The sequence below is a fragment of the Pinus tabuliformis genome, chromosome 3_2, assembly GCF_031772625.1.
Source record: "Pinus tabuliformis cultivar Carrire ecotype Pingquan chromosome 3_2, CPIR1, whole genome shotgun sequence".
Classification (NCBI taxonomy): domain Eukaryota; kingdom Viridiplantae; phylum Streptophyta; class Pinopsida; order Pinales; family Pinaceae; genus Pinus; species Pinus tabuliformis.
In genome coordinates, this window is record NC_142302.1 from 177967826 (window position 1) to 177986602 (window position 18777).

Below are 18777 nucleotides of genomic sequence, written 5' to 3' on the forward strand. Positions count from 1 at the left end.
TGATACTCTTGGAAGACCTTATCTTGCATTGAAGAAGAAGTTTGGGTGGCTGACTTGGTTCTTGGTGGTAGCCTTGGTCTAGGGTTTGGTCTTGGAAATCTCCTTTGAAGTTGATTCTATAAGAAGAGAAGTTCTCTTGGGTTTTTCCTTGGAGGGGTTTTGCCCTGGCTTTGAGCCTATATCTTGTGTTCATTGTGTATGGTTGTGATCTTCTTGTTTTGCAATTTATTTGATGATAAGAACATAAGCATAACAAGGAAGAAGAAGAACATAATATCACAAATAACCCTCATGAATGGAAAAGATTAATTAAATGTTGCCCTAATGGATTTTCCAACATGGTTTCAGAGCTAAGGTCTGTATCATAGGCAGCTCGAAGATCACTGTAGTTTGAAACATTGAAGGGTTTTCAAGACAAGTAGGGATTGTTTGTGATCCCCTTGAGGGCCAAAATTATCTGAGATAAGATCATCGAGTTTCTGGGTTAGTTAAGGCCTAGAACAAGCTTTTTTTCATCACTATTTTTGCTCTAAATCCATTCAAGCTTGTCCCCAATAGCTACAGATCCAAAGCTACAAGAGGGTCATTTGAATCCAATTGAGTGTGGATTAGAGGGAGGAATATCTCTGTGATAGAGTGAAGGTTTGGAGAAAGAATAGGTCTAAGGATTAGGCCCAATTTCAAAGAATTTGGATTTGTATTCTAGGGCGAGGGTCCTGTGCATATGTACAAGGAAGAACGAGGCTTAAAAATACAAGCGTTGTGGACTAATAACAACCATTCTAGACATCAAGAGAAGACATATTGTAGTAAGAACTAAATTGTTGGTTGGAGAGGCATTTTCTCAAGGTCTATGCAGTGACTATAAGAAGTCGAAGTTAGTCGAAGTTTTAATAAATACTTTAGTAGTATTGAGATTTATATACCAGAAATAGGTATCAGACCTATAGTTGAAGACAGTGAAATAAGGAGAAGTGCTTGAATTGTTTGAAGTTGAGCAGCCCAAGAAGAGGCCTATCCCATGTCACAAAAATACGAGTTCTGTAAACTTAAGTTTGGGAGGCCTACAATGGCATAAAAGCAGCTAGCGAAAAAGTCACCTTAAAGAGGGATCAAGGCCGCAGTCAAAGAAGCATCCTAGGCCAATCCTGGAAGACTATTATAGTGCTAACAAGAAGCCCTAACCAAAGGGCCGAGGTTGTAAACTAATAGCACAAATCTGAAATACAAAAAAATCGATACTAGGTCAAAAGGTACAAATATCTGTGAAGACAAGGTTGAGCTCTTGTGGTGATTGTTGAGAGGGTCAAATAGGCCTAAACCGGTTGCTGGGGGTGTCTTCCAGGACAGTGAGTTGCACGGGCTTGTAAAGAGAAGGAGGTTGTTGATTTCTGAAGGAGATTTGTCCATAGATGAAGGGTTAAAGTGGGCAAGTGGTGTGCCCTAACCAATGATCAAGACCTCAGAAGGTATACACAGCAGTTTGTAAGGTATGTATGATTTCTAAATGGTCATTTATAAGTTTTTGCTAAAGGGTCTGCATTAGGGATTTTGCTGCATGTTTTGAATCTAGGGTTTGTAGAATTCATCTAGATAAAGGTTTTTGGCATCTAAGGATTGAAAACCCTAGACGGAACTTGAATAAGAAAAACCCTAGTAAGAAACCATAATATGTTCCCTCATAGAAACCCTAGCTCTTGAATTCTAGGGTTTGCAAATAATCTAGGGTATATAGTAAACTTGAGCAAGGGTGGAATTGAAATCTAGGATATGACATCAAAAGCCTAGGGTTGATGTTTCTATGAGAAATATCAAAGTAATTTGGGGTTTGTGTCTAAGAATCCTAGGAGAATACCCTCTATCAAAACCATGAAACCATAGGTCGTTATCATGCTCGTGTACTTGTATTTTGCTTGGTCGTACTTGTCAGTGAATGTTGCAGGTACATAATGAAGGGAGTAAAAAGAGAAGGATGGACTAGTAAAGCAATCCTTGTGCTTGTTAATGACAAGCATGTTGGAAGGAGGTAACTGTAAGGACCCTAAAGAATCTAACGCTAACAAGGTCATCAAAGGATTGAACATGTATCATCTTGATTTAGTATGGCATCATAGATAGAAGCATGTGATGGTAGCATAATTAAAGTCTACTCATTTGAATTGAAATCATCTGGTCCTTTAAGAATGAAAAGCTTGGGGACCATTCTGCATAAGTGTTCATCCACATTGTCTAACATTATGTTAGATGAAGTCATTTTTGCTAAGGTGGATCATCATGATCATGTAAGAGTCGTCATATTGGAAGGCTCTTGGAAGAAGCATTATAACAAGATTAGTACATATCCCATATTGTATGGAAACAATACTCTGAAAAGATGAAGGAATGCAGGTGGTCAAGTTGCAAGCTCATTATTGAATACATTTAGCTAGATGATTGTGTGAAAGATTAAGAATGCATGTTTGAAGTAGCTTTTGGGTAGGATTCTAACCCTGGAAGAAAACTTAGCCATAGGTTATGCATAATGAATCTTTCATTTGGATGCCTAAGAAGATGAATTTGACTTACTCTAAATGGATAAGAATATTAAGACTTTCTTGCTAGAATATATGTATATATTAATGATCAACATCTAGAATAGTAACCAAAAGAAAATGGTGACTTAGTAATCGAGTTCGATCCTTGGGGCACTTTAATGCATGAAGGAAGAATCGTATGGAGATGGACCTTAAAGATGTTGATGATGAGAAAGTTGTCACAATGAGGTAAGTTTGATGTTAATATTTATTGTTGGTTATCTGGTTAACATATTGTCTTTCTACTTGGAAGAATGTTGCAAAATGATAGTTGAGGCAAGTTCAACTGTATGAATGGAATGTATGAAGAATGTTGAGGGAAGCTCAATATCCGGTACCTAGCAACTTTAAAGTAAAGAAGCACTCATCTTGGGATTGAAAGGTAGCAGCGCGAGAAGATAACTTGAAGGTCAAAGGAGATCACTTTCTTGAGGAAGCTATGATCAGCTGGAAACTTGGGAAGGCTCAATATAATGCCTTCATTGAAAATGACAAGATGAAAGTGATTGATTAATGACTTGGAAACTATACCAAGATCAAAGGAAGAAGATGGCTCCATGATACCTCGAAAAGACGCGAGCTAGTTACAATGAAATGTAAAGGAAAGAGGGAGCCATGCAGCTATGAAGACAAGTTATAAGGCTTGTGATGGTGACTTCCCAAAATTAAAAGTACGTCTAGAATCTCCTCTAGATTTAGTAGGGAGTAAAGGAGTCTCCTTAAATAGGAGCAAGGATCTATTCTCAAGTTAAAAAGGGAATAGGGATATCCTCTTTGATTGAGAGGGAGTGATGTTGAACATCACATGTGCATTCTTTGCTTCATGTGTCGAGCACTTGACCAGGACTAACAGTGGTAAGTTTAAGTGAAGGCCTTGGAGAGAGATGGTACAGGATTGGATAAGCATTTGTGGTTTCCTTGAGGAAAGAACATCGAAAAAAGGAAAGGGACTGATACTCTTTGAGAATGTGACAGGTATCCAAGATAAGAGTGGTCGAAGAGGACCAATATTCTTTTAGGATTCAGGATTGGAAATCCAAGATAAGAATAGTCCTAAAAGGACACAGCTTGTAGACATCTCGATGGGGTATGTGCCTTGTAGAAGTAGTGCGTATCACACGTAAAGCCTCCTAGCATAATGCTCTTGTATGAAGTAGAGGTTGTCTAGTTAGACCTCAAAGACAATGTTGGTTCATCATAATGTTGATGCTTACAGTTGGCTTATCAATCCGACTCTTCTTATGAGAACTTTTCAAAGGGAGTATTGTCCTTGTACCAGTTGGACAATTATGAATACCTCCCTAGTTAAGAGGGAGTGTTGGAAATTGTAACTAGTTTCGGTCTTCATAATTGTCATTTGACTCATGTAATAATGTAAATCTTATTTGGAGAAAGAAAATGATGTAAAGAATAAAAGAAAATTATTTTTGGAGCATGGGTTTCATGCTCAAGTTATTTGTCATTAGGTCTCTTAGGGTTTACATGAGTCAATGAGTCATTGTTATATTGTAAAAGACCCTTTCCAGCACTTGTATCAAAGAAAAAAATATATTTTGTATATGGAAATGTCTAGAAGGATCCTAAGAACCAAGTCGGACTTGTGAGGGGTATTTGAGCCCTAAGAAAGGCTATAAAAGGAAGAGCATTCGACTTTTTGTCACACACATGATCACACACACATCTTGGATTTGGTTTGAAGTTAAGAAGAATGCAAGGGTCCTAGGAAAGCAAGAGAAGGCTAGCAAAGGAAGTAAGAAGCCCTTGAAGAAATCAAATGTTTGAAATTGCATGTTTCTGCTCACACGTGCGAGAAGTTTAGGGTGTTTGGATGCACTTCAGGAACGAAAATTGCATGAAAAGTTGTAGACTTCGCTTGGAGAAACAAAAGGTTAGAAGAGTCTTGCTTTGAAAGAAAATTGTCTCGATACTCTTGGAACACCTTATCTTGCATTGAAGAAGAAAGTTTGGGTGGCTGACTTGGTTCTTGGTGGTAGCCTTAGTCTAGGGTTTAGTCTTGGAAATCTCTTTTAAAGTTGACTCTATAAGAAGAGGAGTTCTTTTGAGTTTTCCCCTTGGAGGGTTTTTCCCTGGCTTGGAGCCTATATCTTGTGTTCATTATGTATGGTTGTGATCTTCTTGTTTTGGCATTTATTTGATGATAAGAACATAAGCATAACAAAGAAGAAGCGCATAATATCACAAATAATTGTCATGAATGGAAAAGATTAAATAAATGTTGCCCTAATGGGTTTTCCAACAAGTGGAAGGCAGTTGAATTAATGAGTTTGGTGTCCAACATTGATCAGAGGCTCGACCATAATGTGCTTAAAAACCTGCTATACCGATCTAATCTGATGGTCTGTGGGATCCCAAAATATACCCACACCCGTTCAAAGAAGATCTTAGTAGTGGCTCTTGCTGTGATACCCTTTTTGCAACCATACTAGACAGCCATCTTAGAAAATCTATCAATAACCACAAACACACATCCATTATCATGATTGGTAAAAGGAAGACCAAACATATAAACCATCAGGATAGATTCCCAAGGCCAGTTAAGAGTAGGCAAAGGGATGTATAGGCCTTGTTTCTTAATGGTTGGTTTGGCAATGGCGTAGGCGATGTAGAACCTGATATACTTGCAAACATCATGTCGAATTTTCAGCCAATAAAAATACTTCTACAGTAGTACCACTGTCTTCTCCACACAAAAATGCCCTACTACCCAACTGTAATGTGCCTCCCAAATCAACTTGGCACGTTCACTTGAAGGAACATAAAGGTGTCCCAGATAGTAAAACAATGCATCTTGGAGGTCGAAATCTGGAACTTGCTTGCCTGCCATCAACATCTGATCTGTGGTAGCGAACTCTAAAGGTCTCATGCCCATAAGAGTTAAGAACGGTGGTCAGTGCCATAGTTGGGGGCCAACTGAGGCAATCTGTGACATGGTTGTTGGTACCCTTCTTGTATTTAATGTTCAAATGGAATTGTTGCGGATATGTGGACCATTTCTGATGGCGGTTGTTCTGTAACTTCCCTTGTGTTTACATGAATTGAAGAGGTCGGTTATCTATGTGGATGATTGTCTCCTTCCCTAGAATATAATGTTTCCATTGCCAATAGGCCTGCACAATGGAATACATCTCCTTATCATAGGTGGGGTATCTCTGAACAGTATCAGAGAGTGTTTCAATATGATAGGCCACTCGATGTCCTTGTTGAATGAGGACTGCACCAATAGCATAATCAGAGGCATCTGTTTATCTCAAATGGTTATTGTAGGTCTGGGAGGGTGAGGCCTGGTGCAGAGCAAAGGTGGTGTTTCACTTAATCAAATGTCTTATGTTGTGGCTCCGACCAAAGAAACTTTGCTTTTGCTCCACCCTTGGTAACTTGACTTAAGGACCAAGCAATATAAGAGAACCCCAACACGAATCTTCGATAGAAATTAGCAAGGCCCAAGAAGCTGCGAAGCTCTGTTGGAGTCGTCAAGGTCAGTCAATCTTGAATGGCTTGGATCTTAGTTGGATCCACATGCACACCTTGCTCATCAATGATGTAACCTAGATAATGGACCTTGTCCATCGAAAGAGCATTTTTCCATGTTAGCAAATAGCTTGTGTTGCCACAGATTGTAATGGACTTGTCGAATATGTTGCAAGTGCTTTCCCCAAGTCTTGTTGAAGATGAGGATGTCATACAAATATACAACCACAAAAGAGTTGGTGAAAGACTACAAGATGTCATCCATCAGCCTCATGAAAGTTGATGGGGCATTCGTCAGACCAAAGGGCATGATCAACCATTCAAAATGACCCTCCTTGGACTTGAAAATAGTCTTCCACACATTAGTTGGTTCTACTGGAACTTGGTGATAGTGGGACTTCAAATCAATCTTGTTGAAGTACTTAGCCTCCTTCAGAAAAATCCTCTAGAAATTTTCTCCCCAATCTTCTGTGTCAAAACCCTTTAGTCGATGTCTCCCGCTCAAACTGCTCCCTTGCTATCTCTGAACTGGGTGATTTGAACTCCTTGTGATGTCTCCAACGGACCCATCGATTTGCTCTTATAATCTCTCATTGACGAATCAACGGCCATGATCTAATCACAATCAATAGCTAAGATCATTTTGACCCTATCAAGTGACTTTTCCGGAAGTCTATAGAGCAAAATCGATTTACCTCAATTAATTTGATTTAATTAATTAGTTTTACTAACTTAGACTTAGTAAAATATTTAATAAATTGGCTAGTTAATCTAATTAAGGCATTTTCTTTGAAAAAAATTCTAGGTCTTGGAAATAATTATTCTCTTGTGTTCCTTAGCCTCTTAGACACCATAGAGACTGTCCGCTGCTACCAAAAACTAACAACATCAAACTCTCTGCAAATCCAGTATTTCATGACCACTCCAAGCACATTGAGATCCGTACCACCATATCAAAGATTGTGTTCAAAGGGGTAAAGTTAGACTCCAGTACGTGCCTACAAAGGAGCAGACAACGGATATCTTGACCAAGGCATTGACAAGAGGCAGGTTCGTCTACTTCACAGACAAGTTGGGTGTTGTACAGGAACACCTTCCTATCTAAGAGGGAGTGTTAATTGGAGTTAGAGAAGGAAGGGTTCTGCTAAATTTAGTAGTGCACTAAATTTGGTAGAAGAACCTGCATGTGAAGCTAAGGCGCAGTCTTACTTTCTCTTAGTGTTGACGTAGGTAAATTCTCTAATTTTCCTATAGTCAAATGACAAAAATAGTAAATCGAACTCAGCATGCATGGAAATTTTATCTCAGTTCGGCTTCAGTTCAGTGAGGCAGTTTGACTAGAGTTCAAGAGGCCAGCTCGCTTGAGTTCAAAATGTCGGTTAGACTTGAGTTTACTGAGGCAGTTCGACTTGGGTTCAAAGAGTCAGTTCGCTTGAGTTGAAGAGCAGTTTGATTCTATATAGAGAAGTGCGCAGACTTGGTGAGACATATGATTATGCACTAGTGAGAATTTGTGTGTTTTTAGCTCAGGAAAATAGTGCAAGATCAATGCGTGAGGTCAGGGAGAGCCAGAGCGCATCACTTGAGGAGGTCGGGATAGCTTGCACAAGAAAACAGCTCAGCCTGTACACCTGGTGCATCTGTGCAAGAGAGAGGCCGAATTGGTCTAAGGTGTGCAGGATATTGTGTTGAGGAACAAATAGGAAGAAGTCAATTTTTGCCAATGCTTTGTAATTAATTACTGAGATTTTTCAGAGCAGATCAATAAAACACACAAATTAGCAGGTTTTCCCCAGTTGGGGTTTCATGGGTATTTCTGGTGTTTTGTTAATTGTGTGTTTGTGTTTTCGTGAATTTATTTTCCATTGCAATTTCATTAGAATACTCAGTATATTTGATCAGTGAATTTTGTAGTTCAATTTCTAGTTCTTGCATCTCAGAATACTGTTCAAATTAGTTGTTGACTATTAGAAAACTAACAGGGTACATTTCAACAGTGAAAACCACCAACAACAGAGTACAATGAGAGCTAGGTGTTTTGATCAAATGGCAATCTTATACCCCCATATATCATAATATCCAATCTTGAAATGTTACAATCCTACCGAACATATTATGTTAAAATTCTGAAAACTGTTAAGTCTACTGATATCTCAATGGGATATAAAAATTTTACTCTCTTCATATGAAATTCACTGTATCTATTCTATGCCATTTTACTACCATGTAGTCCACTGCATGCCTATCACTACATATATTTGGTGGTAACAAATGACATGACATTAGCATCAGTAACAAGGTATTATAACAATTTGGACGTTAAACATGATGATGGCTTCACTGCCTATACTTCCATGACAAATTCCATTTGCATTGGTGACAGCGTCCACTTCACACATGGCAATTACAGAATCATTGTGTGCTCCTTTAATTGACCTTTCATAACAATTAAATATTGCCAATTATGGTTTCGAAGAGTTAAATGAGAAGCAGAAGAAGACCCAAAAACACAAATTTTTGGCTTACAATGGCCCTCTTTCACAACCTTGACATTTTTTTTCAAAAAATCACGATCTTTCCATTTTTTTTCCAGAACACCTGATTTTTCTGTGACAATTTCTCCTTTTGACCTTCAACTGGCTATTTGTCTCCAATTTTCAGAAATTTCAGCAATGTTTTCAACTATGAGTAGTAGAAAATGATGTCAGAATTTTAAATATGTAACCACCTCAAGATGATGATAAGGGCCATGTTATTCTAAATCAGTAACACGTCTTTGCCACCCAAGAGAAGAAATTGAGGAATTAAGTATCATCAAAGTACTTCCTTAGGTGAATGGATTTCCTTTTGGAGCATGCCACGTGGAAGGCCCAAATTGACTTCAACATTCAGCACTCCAAATGCTTTGGTGCAAAGAAACTCAAGGAGGGGACAATTTCACAATGTTAAAGACTATTATACAATTCCCAACTAAGAACAAATTCTAGTATTGATGTCTAACAAGGGCTAAGAGGAACTGAATTGAAGACCGTATAACAGAGAGTTTATGGAAATTAAGATAAATAATTTACTGACGTGTATGGTGTGAATCAGTTATCCCCATGAAAAGTGAACTTAACAAAAATGGAAATGAAATCTAAATTGGAGTTTAATCCTTATGGTAGATGCTGTTTTGAAATATGGTATTATAGGTAGTCTGTGAAAGCTGGAATCTTTAGTCAAATACAGCGTCCATACTACTCTTACATACTCTTGGGCGGAGATTGGCATCCCTGCTTCTTCTATAAGTTGTTATTTTCCATGTTATCCAGTTTTTGAAACGTTACCATGTTATTTAACATCAATATAAGTTCTAAGGATTTTTCACAAATATTTCAGAATTATTCTTCTCCATCGTCAAACATTGCAAATCTCATTTCAAATTTGAGACATTTGAGAACATATCTCAAATAACGGTAGTCTTACCATTTTCACACAAAGAAGCGGACGAATCCTCTGCAACGCAATCTGTGTCATTGTTAACAATGGCAGCCATTGTAAGCTGAAGTTCCTTGTCACTGCTGCACCTGACCGATACTGTTGTCAAGCTGCGATTTCTACACAACTCGGGAGACCAACGGGATCTACTCGAAGGCAAGTTGTGGATAGAGCCCTGGCCCTAGGAGAAGCAAGCAACCATTGCATGTCTTTCTTTTACTTATAACATGAACCTCTGCCGCTGAAGGAAAAAAATTGGTTTTAGTTTGAAAGACGGACTGAAGGAAGGAATCAAACTTACGATTTGTGAATTGTGTTGCTTCAATCCATGCATCACCAGGTTCTGCGCTGCGGCCATGGTCATGGATGACTAAGGAATTGAAAGCCTGGGTATGCAAAGAACCCAACCCATGCAGTGGAGTCTACTGGAATGAATATAGGATCCTAGATTTAAAATAGGGTTTAAATGTTTGCATTGTTGTCAGACCACGGCGATTTAACGGTAAGGCGTGTAAGCACGGTCACGGTTACCGTAAGGAGGAATACTTTAACACCTCTGTGTCCAAGCCAATCTTTGTCGCCATCACCGTCACATCAACTTCGCAATGGCTTATTAGTTTTGGCTTCGTCGCCATCACCGTGCATCAACTTGGAAATGGCTTATTTGTCAAAACTAATAACTAATGGTAAAATGGGACGGTCTTTTTAACCTAGTTTTAAAATTATTTTAAATTTACTTCATTGTAATAAGGCTCCAGAGTATGTTGGGCCTGTGTATGCTTTAAAACTATTTTTTGTTTGGCTAAGAGCTTGTCTTCCTCATAGGTAAGTAAACAGGTTAACGGCCCAAGACTTGGAAGCATCTAGGAGAAGTGAAAGCTCGCCCCCTTACGGATCACCAGCAGGTTATTCCAGGTGACGTGGTTTTCCTTGAATAACGCTTATGAGTCAGCCCGCATTCACAGATAAAAGCTAGAGATGGTTGACCTCACTACTAGTTTGACAACTGAGTTATGATAGGTTTCCCCACCTAAAAAAATAAATAAATAAAAAATAAAATAAAATAAATTTGTTTTTGTTGACTTTTGTTAAGGGTATATCCTACCGCCCATAAGCTAAATACACCTAGAAATTAAGTTTACAATATCTTCATCTATTTACTTCTCCACTTATGTATTTAGTGTCCAACATTATAAGAGGAATATTGTTTACCTAATTATTCATGCATAAAGCTTTGTAGCCAATCTTTTTTCTTCTTTTTATCGTTGACAACAACTTATGATTTATAAAACTTAAGGCCTTTTAGCCTAAGCTCTTATTAACTTGCTGCATTTTTACTATGTTTATAACAGCTTAGGATCTACAGTGATCTAAGGCCACAAACCTTAGAGATTTTATTGGTTTGCTACCTTTTGTATATGGTTTGTTAGGCTTTTTTTATTCTTCTTTCTCTATGACCACCTAGTGGCATGAGTTGCATTATTATTAGCGTGGACTCAACTCTCACTTGAGCGACTTAAAACAACATGATAGTGTTCCCTTTACTCCTTGAGAGTCGCTGAGGAGTCTGAGATGTTGATGTGCGTGTAGTGCTTGAGTGACATTTACATTCTGAAACATCAACACATTGTAGAGACCACCATAGTTGTAGCATCAAATTTTGGGAACCACAACGTAATGAATAGCCCAACATTACCCCAAAACCAAGGCCCTTCATTCAATACAAACTCCAGGTATTTTTGTGTGTCAAATTGAACAATGAAAAAGCCTTTGGAATGTAAATAAATGTCACAATTTGACGTCCAAAAAAAAAACCCCATTGGTGTAATACTTTAGGTTTGGGCTAAAAACCATTAAACCTACCAATAACAACTTTAGCTTTGAGGGTAGAAAAGAGAGAGTTTACCTCTGAAAGATTTACTTCCATGGTTGGTACTTGTTCCATTTGTTCAATAATGTAGGGTCTTGGATTGTTTTAGATTTGTGGTACTTGAATGTTTTGGGCTTTTTCGAGAGGAAGGGGAGTCTTTCCTTTTGTTGCATCCTTGTAGGAGACTTATCCATTTTGTGTCCTGGATCCTAGATCTCATCCACACAACCTCAAATTCAGAACTATGGTTGAATTCCTGATGATGCAATAGTCTTTGACCTACGAATTTCCCTGGAGCAACTTCCCTTCATATATCAGACTTTGAATCTCTACAGCTATGCCCCACTTATTCTCTATACTTCGTTTAATAATATTGACAGAGTCTAAGGTTCTTGTCCATAATAGGGATGTCTTCACATTCACAATCTTTATAAAAATCTAGAAAGAAAATGATTCCCCATTGCCCGAAGATCGAAACGCTCCCTACAAATAGGGTGGATGGCCTCTTTTTGTGGGAGAAAATCCCTTCTAGGTACAAATACACAAGTCGCCACCACCCCTGACACACCCAAAGCAGCACTCATAGTAGACTCCAGATCAGAGAAGAAAAGATAAACAAAACGTGACCCTGATGGGCTCACTCTCTGCATCTACCTCAAGGAAAACAAAAAACATACTGTGAAATCAATTTTGAGTCTTGCAGGCTATCTACGTAGCACAAATTTGGCCACTTCTTGATAGGAGACAACATTACAGGGCCAACCTCTGTCCATAGAGACCAAAACTGAAAAGTTGTAGATAATTGACCTTTTTATTGCAAGCCAAACCAAGCAAGTCCCTCTGTCTAAGGCCAGGGAAAAAATTGGGGTCTCTAGCTCCCATCCATGGCGAAATTGCAACTCACAAACCATGCCCCAGGCCCCTGATGCTGCATGGATGACGACCAAAGCATGAAAACCTAATTCTTTGCACAAACTTCATTTTCCATCCAATATTCGTTTCTCTTTCACCCAGCGCCAAAGATGCTCATCCACCAGCGCCACTGTGGTACGAAGATGCTCAACCGGATCCCATTCTAGAAAAAATGGACATCGAATACATTCTAGAGGCTCTAGAATGACAAAAGGCCGTAGAGGTGGATATGACTTGCAATGACTGTGGAATGGACCCATGCGTCTGTGACTATAGTCGCAGTGATTAAATTTGTACATAAGAATATTTGCTTTTATAAAAAGAAAGATTGAGTAGACATTGTGGGGGTACGAGTCCCGACAAGACCTTCAATCATCATACATTCTTATGTTAATTTTGAAATTTGGACTTTAGATCCTAAGAGACTTCTCTGGTCTATAAATAAGTGTTTGATATCATCTAGGAGACACAGTTAGTTGTGCTCTCATTTTATGTTGGTCACTTGGTATCCACAAGGTTGCTTGATTTAATATAGAAGCCTGTTGGGCCGCCTGTCTGAAGACAGTTCTGCAATTCTCAAAAGACCTTGGAGAGTACAAGGTGACAATGGAGATCCAGAACTAAAGTGTTGGTCGGAATTCACATCTCTCGGTGAGAGAATTTATTTAGCCCTTCGTTCGTCTTTCTATTTGTCAAGTAAGTGCGGAGTCCATCATCCTTTTCGGTATCAAAGACTCTTTCTTTTTCTAGTTTAACATGGAACGAATGATGAAAGCATTTTCGTTGGTTAACCGAACTCGTGTAGATGAACTAAGTAATAGACAAGTTGAACATCGTGTTGAAGACCAGTCTTTAATAGACCCATCCAAATGGAATCCCCCAGAGCTCACAAGCTCTCAAGTCTATAAAGATACTACTATACATGTACTCATAAAGAAAATCATACTTAAAGAAGTAGAATTGAAAATTCGTATCTCAGGGGAAGCAACTCAAATAGTTGGTCTAAAACTCTTTCAAGATAAAGAGTTAGAGAAATTCAAAGAATATGTAAAAACCAAAAAATATGCATATATACATTTTGGAGGCATTAGATTAGGTTTGGTTCCATTATTTAGAAATGGAATAAATGCTCTAGTTTTGGCTGAACTTTTCGACTCAAGACATCTAGACTATGAACAGGCTAGAATTGGGTCTATAACTGGAAATCTTATTGTACACTGTCAATATTGTTCAATATATCCAAATTACACAATGAGCCTATCTTATATGCATCTAAAAGATGCATGCAAGCTAATGATAGGAGTACAACATCTAAGGATGTTACCAGAATCAGAATATTTGTCTATTATTATGCAAGCCTCATTCCAATTGACAAATACAGCTCATCCCAAAATGAAACAGCCCATACTTAAAGCCTGTGTTACCACAGGATTAGCTACGGTGGATGCCCAAGGAGTAACATATGAGGAAGTAGGACTGCCTGAAAATTGGAACTTCGAGTATCAGGCAACCAACAAGGCAGTGAGAAAAGAAAAACGTCCACAGAGGATAGTTTCATCAGAAGGAAGGATTCAAATTGTTCCTTCAAAGTTAGATCATATATAACGACCCGTTTTTCGACAACCCAGGTTATCAATAGATATCCCACAAAACTTGGTAGACTCAGAAACGTCAAGTCGACCTAGTAGCAGTCATTCACATAGGTCTAAAAACAACAATCGTCTGATCATTCCAGAAGAAAAACCTTTCATGGCTAAAGCCTTCAGATTTAAAGGGGTAATATTTAAAGAACAAAAGCAGTCCTTACCAAAAGGTTATAGGTCATTAGCAGACTCTATAAATCAAAAAGCTTTCAGGACTACAAGTACATCCTCCATACCCCCAGTGGAAGAATGGCAGTTTCAAAATAAGAGGTTTCACAAAGGCCAAAAATGGCCACCCAAGACCAAATACTGCATTTCCAATGATAATACATCAAGGCAACCAAAAACAAGCGCAGACTGCGCTCCCTTAATTGAGCACGCAGTGACATCCCCAAAAGATTTAGAGGAATCTTACCAGTTGACAAATGATCTTTCAAATTGGTGTAATCATGCTGAAGTAGCTATAGATGATTTAGGATGTCAAATCGAAGAAATTATACAGAATCTAGAGTTAATCCAACACAATTTAACTTTAGATAGACAACAAAAAAGTGAACAAAGAAAGAAAAGAGAACTTAAAAAGACGAAACAATTTGCATTTAAAATATTTGAAAATTTAGGTTCATGGCAAGATTATCAAGAAAAAAAATCAAAAGCTACAAGTTCCCAGTCTGTACAAAAAACAGAAGTTTTCTCTTTTTCTGAAGGAGAGAAATTCAGTAAAGAAGAAAAGAAATTTCCTGATTTCAAAACAAGGAATATAAAGCTAGAAGAAGCAGCTAAGAAATTTCCAAACTTTATTCGTCCCAGTTTGAACAAAGCACACGTCTTCCATTCTCTACCAAAGTTTCCAAGAGTAGAAGAAGATCTAATGGCATCAAACAACGATGGCTACATCTTAGATTTAGATCATTCAAATAACCCTGAAGATTCAATTCGGGTTTGGATTGGTGCTTTATGGAAAATCCAGATAATAACCAAATTAGATAATGTTGCAATATTTGATTTGGCAGAAAAAAAGAATGACATGAATAGTTTATATTTAGTGGCAAGGGCTACATTAGAATTAAAGAGAAGAAGCCATAAAAGTTGGTTTGCCAGTTTTTGAACAATTACTAAGAACGCAGTTCAATATAGAACCAAAGGATTCAAAAAAACAGGCTATGGTTGATCTAGCCAAAATGGAATTAAAAGATGCAAAGAATTTAGAAGAGTTTTCCAAAGAATATTTCAGGTTAGTAATAACCTCAGAGTTAAGCAATGATTTAATGACTAAAGTCACATTTTTGTCAAAACTTCCACATAACATAGGTGACTTAGTAATGAAAGATCTTGAAGAAAAGGGTAAAAATCTGCATGCTCTTTATTGGGTAGATCTGATAAATCATTGTAAACAAAAATTGAAATATCTCTGTTGGCATAAGAATGCTCAAAAAAATGCTACTAAACCCTCACAATATTGTTGTAAATAAATACTCCCATGGACTCCTCATAGGTCTGCAAAACTTCTTGCCAATCATTGCTATCTTTTTCTGGTTTCTTACTTTTGGTTTTTTGTTGATTTTTTTGTTCTTTACCTCATAATTTGCTAAATAAATTCTATTTACACAAACTACCTTTTTCTTTATATTGCAAATTATTTTATCTTTAGCTATTGTCATTGGGAGGACTGATGTTATGAAAGGCATTCCCAATATTAGACTACTTGACTGGTCATAATATTGAATTGCTAAGATCTTTATAATGCTCCCCCCCCCAACTTTCATAGGAATATTATCTACATAATGGGTCAAAGTTACATTACCACCAATTGTTTCTGAATTGATGATATTTCTTAATTGTTTCCACGAGGATTTGAAAAAACTTGGCCTGGCCAAATTATTTGATCCTCTTGAATCAATGAAGGCGTCTACCTCAACCCAATCTTTTCCTAACTGTAATTCTACTGTTATATACAACAAATCATTGGCTTTGGCAATTTTCATCATCAAATTTGTTTCTGCTTCTAAATCGTATTGTGCAGTAGATTGAAAGCTTGTAGTGTAGCCAATATTTTTCGGTAAAGGACAAAAACTTGGAGCTTTTGAGTAAATTTCACTCACCTTTTCCTTTCCTTTGATTTTTGTTTGTTTCACACATTCTTCGTTGTCCTATGAGCTTTTTGACATGTCATCTGTTTCTCTGAACTCTGAAATTTTGGTTTCATCTATGGTTTTTGATTCGTATTCAGGCTCACAATCTGAACTAAAACAGATATTCATTTTTTGACTTGCCTTGATATCGACTTCTTCTTCTAAATCTCCAGGTTCAGATAAAACATAAACATCAGAGCATTCATCTTCACTATCAACGATAGACCAATTATCTATGAAATCATCCATTTCCAGACATTTATTTAATTTAGATGATGTATTTTTAGGATATTTAGAGCAAACTGTCCTTTTTTCTTACAGATAAAGCAACATCCATCTTTTACTAGAGCATTTCTTCTTTTGATGTATCTATATTTTGGAAATGGTTTTCTTGGATTTGCTACTTTCTTTACCCTGTATTTCCCATAGTATCTTTTCTTATGATGTCGCTTTTTAAGAGGAGTCCATGGGAGTATTTCTTTACAACAATCTTGTGAGGGTTTAGTGGTGTTTTCTTGAGCATTCTTCTGCCAACATAGATATTTCAATTTTTGTTTACAATGATTTATAAGATCTACCCAATAAAGAGCCTGTAGATTTTTACCCTTTTCTTCAAGATCTTTCATTACCAAGTCACCTATGTTAGGTGGAAGTTTTGACAAAAATGTGACTTTAGTCATTAAATCGTTGTTTAATTCTGAGGTTATTACTAACATGAAATATTCTCTGGAAAACTCTTATAAATTCTTTGCATATTTTAATTCCATTCTCGCTAGATCAACCATAACCTGTTTTTTTGAATCCTCTAGTTCTATACAGAACTGTGTTCTGAGTAATTGTTCAAAAACTGGCAAACCAGCTTTTATGACTTCTTCTCTTTCATTCTGAGATGGCCCTTGCCACCAAATATAAACTATTCTTGTCATTTTTTTTTTCTGCCAAATTAAAGATTGCAGCATTATCTAATTTGCTTATTATCTGCATTTTCCATAAAGCACCAATCCAAACCCAAATTGAATCTTCAGGGTTATATTAATGATCTAAATCTAAGATGTAGCCATTGCTGTTTGATGCCATTAGATCTTCTTCTAATCTTGGAAACTTTGGTAGAGAATGGAAGACGTGTGCTTTGTTCAGACTAGGATGGATTAAGCTTGGAAATTTCTTAGCTGCTTCTTCTAGCTTTATATTCCCTGTTTTGAAATTAGGAAATTTCTTTTCTTCTTTACTTAATTTCTCTCCTTCAGAAAAAAGAGAAAACTTATGTATTTTGTACAGACTGGGAACTTGTAGCTTCTGATTCTTTTTCTTGATAATCTTGCCATGAACCTAAATTTTCAAATATGTTAAATGCAGATTGTTTCTTCTTTCTAAGTTATCTTTTCTTTCTTCGTTCACTTTTTTCTTGTCTATCTAAAGTTAAATTGTTTTGGATTAAATTTAGATTCTGTAAAATTCCTTCGCCTTGACATCCTACATCATCTAAAGCTACTTCAACATGATTACACCAATTTGAAATATGATTTGTCAACTGGTAAGATTCCTCTAAATCTTTTGGGGATGTCGTTGCGTGCTCAATTAATGGGGCATAGTCTTCTCTTGTTTTTGGTTGCCTTGATGTACTATCACTGGAAATGCAGTATTTGGTATTGGGTGGCCATTTTCCACCTTTGCGAAACCTCTTATTTCGAAATTGTCATTCTTCCACTGGAGGTATGGTGGATGTACTTGTAGTCTTGAAAGCTTTTTTATTTATATTGTCTACTAATCACCTATAACCTTTTGGTAAGGACTGCTTTTTTTCTTTAAATATTACCCCTTTAAATCTGAAGGCTTTAGCCATGAAACGTTTTTCTTTTGGAATGATTAGATGATTGTTGTTTTCAGACCTATGTGAATGACTACTACTGGGTCGACTTGACCTTTCTAAGTCTACCAGGTTTTGTGGGATATCTATTGATAACCTGGGTTGTTGAAAAATGGGTCGTTCTATCTGATCTAAGTGTGAAGGAACAATTTGAATCCTTCCTTCTGATGAAACTATCCTTTGTGGACGTTTTTCTTTCCGCACTGCCTTGTTAGCTATCTAGTACTCGAAGTACCAATTTTCAGGCAGTCCTACTTCCTCATATGTTACTCCTTGGGTGTCCGTCGTAGCTAATCCTGTGGTAACACAATGTTTAAGTATGGGCAATTTCATTTTGTGATGAGTTGTATTTGTCAATTGGAATGAGGCTTGCATAATAATAGACAAATATTCTGATTCTGGTAACATCCTTAGATGTTGTACTCCTACCATTAGCTTCCATGCATATTTTAGATGCATATCGGATAGTCGCATTATGTAATTTGGATATATTGTACCATATTGACAGCCTGCAATAAGATTTCCAGTTATAGACCCAATTCTAGCCTGTTCATAGTCTAGATGTCTTGAGTCGAAAGGTTCAGCCAAAACTAGAGCATTTATTCCATTTCTAAATAATGGAACCAAACCTAATCTAATGCCTCCAAAATGTATATATGCATATTTTTTTGGTTTTTTCATATTCTTTGAATTTCTCTAACTCTTTATCTTGAAAGAGTTTTAGACCAACTATTTGAGTTGCTTCCCGTGAGATACGAATTTTCAATTCTACTTCTTTAAGTATGATTTTCTTTGTGAGCACAGGTATAGTAGT

At 37.2% G+C, this 18777-nt stretch overlaps 1 protein-coding gene across 3 annotated transcripts in view; it reads right to left on the bottom strand.

Moving 5' to 3' along the window:
* CBL (cystathionine beta-lyase) overlaps nucleotides 1-10068 on the bottom strand; it is a 261669-nt gene extending 251601 nt beyond the window's left edge. The window contains exons 1-2 of one of the 3 annotated variants that reach the window (XM_089416084.1): nucleotides 9841-10068; nucleotides 9528-9720 (exon numbers count right to left, since the gene is read on the bottom strand). In XM_089416084.1, coding sequence (XP_089272210.1) covers nucleotides 9528-9720; nucleotides 9841-9903 — 256 coding nt within the window. In that variant the 5' untranslated portion in view covers nucleotides 9904-10068. Of the gene's footprint in view, nucleotides 1-9527; nucleotides 9749-9840 lie in introns of all 3 variants that reach the window. The other 2 variants (XM_089416085.1, XM_089416083.1) reach the window with 2 other exon arrangements.
* Nucleotides 10069-18777: the final 8709 nt, after the last annotated feature.